At 27.2% G+C, this 3,506-nt stretch overlaps 1 protein-coding gene across 1 annotated transcript; it reads left to right on the forward strand.

Annotated features, from left to right (window-relative positions):
* Nucleotides 1-266: 266 nt before the first annotated feature.
* On the forward strand, nucleotides 267-2,338 carry LOC105566368 (pheromone-binding protein Gp-9-like). Its single transcript, XM_012020298.1, has 5 exons — nucleotides 267-386; nucleotides 776-854; nucleotides 1,391-1,506; nucleotides 1,802-1,913; nucleotides 2,148-2,338. The coding sequence occupies exons 1-5, from the start codon at nucleotides 345-347 to the stop codon at nucleotides 2,258-2,260; spliced, it is 462 nt and encodes a 153-aa protein (XP_011875688.1). The 5' UTR covers nucleotides 267-344; the 3' UTR covers nucleotides 2,261-2,338.
* The last annotated feature ends 1,168 nt before the right edge of the window (nucleotides 2,339-3,506 follow it).

Consider the following 3,506-nt stretch of genomic DNA (forward strand, 5'->3'; position numbering starts at 1 on the left):
TATTGAAAGAATAATTGTAAAGTAATCAAAATATGAACCTTGGAATATGTTCTAATAAGATATCAACGTACTTATACATCTGAAGACACACATATTGTCACAACATATGTATGAGGGGAAATTACATACATAAGTCACACCTTAGTAACTTCTATTAGCATCAGAAGAGTTTGTATTAGTGAGTTATCATTATCTTTTGCTTACTTCATATTTATATGATCTATGACCTTACAGTTCTAATCTATGCATTTTATAAATTAAAGTAGTATATATGATGCTGCGTTAGGCTTTAGTGCGTCCTTGTACAAGTACGTTTACAGACAGTAGAATAATTTATTAACAAGATGAAGAGATTCATATTCTATATTTGCACTTTTGTGCTCATTGTGAGTATCTTTTTTGTTGTCATAAAAATTAAATATTAATAAAAGACATAGATATTTTTACATATGTAACACGAAAGATTTTTTACATATGTAATAAGTAATAATTAAATCGTAGAAAATTTGTAACAATTTGCTTCTGTTTTTCTCTCCCATATTTCTGATGTTTCTGTATTTTATGTACACTTCTTGCGACGCACGTCTACAGAGAGAAACACATTCTTGCGTAATACTTCTTGCTGTATGAATAAAAATAAATTATGAATGTTATCGTTATTGTACGTATATGATATATGTATAATTGATGAGCAATTTATGTTTGTAATATGTATGAAAAAGAAACTTAATTAACTCAATGAATGATAAAATAACGAACAAGTAATGTATTTTAGTCTTTCGCGGTTGGCTCGAAGTTTGGATCCCGCCATAAACATTACAATACTTGCTTAACTGAAAATGATGTTTCTGACGGTAAGTCCATATGTATATGTATGTATAATGCTAATTTTTACTCGGTTTGTATTTCTTCCTAACTACATTAACGTTCTATAGAAAGTTATTTAATATTTAATTTTTAGTTAGTTATTTGTTAATAAAAGTTTATTATACAATCATTTCCATATAAAAAAACTTTTACTGAAGACTACTTAACATAAAAATTAAATAAACTTTTATATTGCATTTAATCTTAATTTATATCAATATTTGCAACTATTTTTACTATTTTAAAAACTATTAGAATTTAAAAACTATACTAATTGTATTAAATCTCAAAACTAATTATCTCTAAATTAATTAAAATTAATTAAGAAAAATATAGATATAAAAGAAAATATATATAATAATAATTCGGATATTTTAAAGACGTATGATTTATTCTAAATATATCCAAAAATTGTTGTAAAACTTGATTTTATACAATTTTTTCGTATATAAGCGACAATAAATGAAATTCTTGTAAAAATTTACATAAATATAATATTCATATTTTTAAATTTTTTTTTTAGACGACATGCTAACAGCACAAGATATAATAGAAGATAAATACAAACAATCCGAACATCAAGAGAAATTAAAAAAAAACGGTTGCATCTACCAATGTATGCTACAGAAAGTGGGGTGGGTTAGTGACACTTTTTTATCTTCATACGCCGATATCCAAGTTACGAACTGATAAAATAGTAGAACAATATTGAAGACTTAAAATTTAATTTTTCTTATATTTCCCAATTAAGGTCATTTGGTCATAGAATTGGTATTTCAATTAATTATTAGTTTTATTGACAAATTAATGTTTTTTTAAATATTATTACATTAAACAGAAAATAACAATAATCTAAAAAATTAAACATAATTTCTTAATTTAAAAAATAATCCAATGTTATTAATATTTTACATGTTTTTCTTGTAAATGTCAGATGGAAGGATCGGAATATGTCGTAGAGAAAATGCATAGTGAGTTTAGCAAAGGATCTACTTCTCCAGTAGGATCAAAAATATTTACAGCTAGGGATAATTGCATAAATGAAAGTAAGTTATGTAATCACAATATGTTCGGATATTCCCGTTATTAATAAATATAAGATTACTGACTTTGTTTACTGAAACTGTTTATAGTGTTAATTATTAAATAAGCTTTTATGCAATCAATTCATCTTTATCATCTATATTCATCTATATATTCGAACGTCATAAATAGAAAAAGGGTGTAATATATGTACTTTACGTCATGCTATTTTCTAATTAGTTTATTCTCTATTCCAGCAAAAGATCTTACAGAAAAATGCGAAAAAGCTTTCAGTTTAACGAAATGTTTCTTACAAGCTGAAGAGAGAATTTCTCCTACTCCTGGAAATCATGAACAACATAATAATTAATTAAAAAACAATTAATATATAATTAATACACAAAAATTTGCAGTGTACAACATTTCCAATAAAGATACATTTATACAATTCCGTATTGATATATTAATATAAAAACTAAATTTTCCTGTAAATGATACCGATTCTTTATAAAAGAATTAGATTTATTGATCTTTTAAAGTTATAATATTATATAAATAAATAAAATTTGTGTAACGCGCAGAGAGAGAGAGAGAGAGAGAGAGAGAGAGAGAGAGAGAGAGAGAGAGAGAGAGAGAGAGTGTGTGAGAGAGAGAGGGAGATAATTATGTAATGGCATTAAGTTTAAGTTTGATGACATAATTCCGTTATCTTAGAGTAAAACTGTATGTTTAATTAAACCTGTGTTGCACATATTGCGTTTCTTATCATTTACATAATTGTTTTTATGCGTTACTTGTGTAGCAAAACATTTTTATCATTAGAAATGCTTGCACAATTGTAAAATTTTCTCTTTAAACTTAAATGTGTGTTTTATTTTATAAACATTGCATCCTTAACTTGAACATAACGTTTAAAATAAAATAACGTAGTATTATAATTATATATATAATTTTAATGTAATATGATATGTGCATAAGTACGATATATCCATAATAAACTCTCTACAAGTATTTTTGTTTTAACAAGAAGAGAGTAATTCTTTTTTTAGTAAAAGATTATTAATGATATCTGTAATAATTATAATATAATTTACACTTTGATACTAACACATCATAAAACTTATATACATATTTTAATAAATAATACATATTAATTAATACGTGATTTTTATTTTGGTTTGTTTATATCTTTATAATTCTTTAATTTATACAAAGCAAAATTGCTTATTGACTAGAATCAATATATGTATATTTAGCATTGACACATAATGACTTAAACATATACATGTATACAGGGTGAGTCATAACATTTGTGTCAGAGCTCGTGAGAAGGTAGAACGGATCGAGATGAACAGAAAAGTCCTGAACCATTTGCAATTTTCACAATAGTTAACGAGTAATTAATTATAAAAAATCGTCGTCTTTGCCCTGCCCACTGTCCAATTCGAGCGCGTGGCGAGATGTGACCGCCCGGCGATCGATATTGCCTGGCGAGGGGGGGGACAGCGCGCTGTTGCCTGCGAGCTTACGTCGCCGCTCCCGCGTCTCGCGTCCCCATCCCTCGCCTGGCAATATCGATCGCCGTGCGGTCACATCTCGCCACGCGCTCGAATTGG

The sequence above is a fragment of the Vollenhovia emeryi genome, unplaced genomic scaffold, assembly GCF_000949405.1.
Source record: "Vollenhovia emeryi isolate VEMERY1.0 unplaced genomic scaffold, V.emery_V1.0 DF939145.1, whole genome shotgun sequence".
In the NCBI taxonomy this organism is placed as follows: Eukaryota; Metazoa; Arthropoda; class Insecta; order Hymenoptera; family Formicidae; genus Vollenhovia; species Vollenhovia emeryi.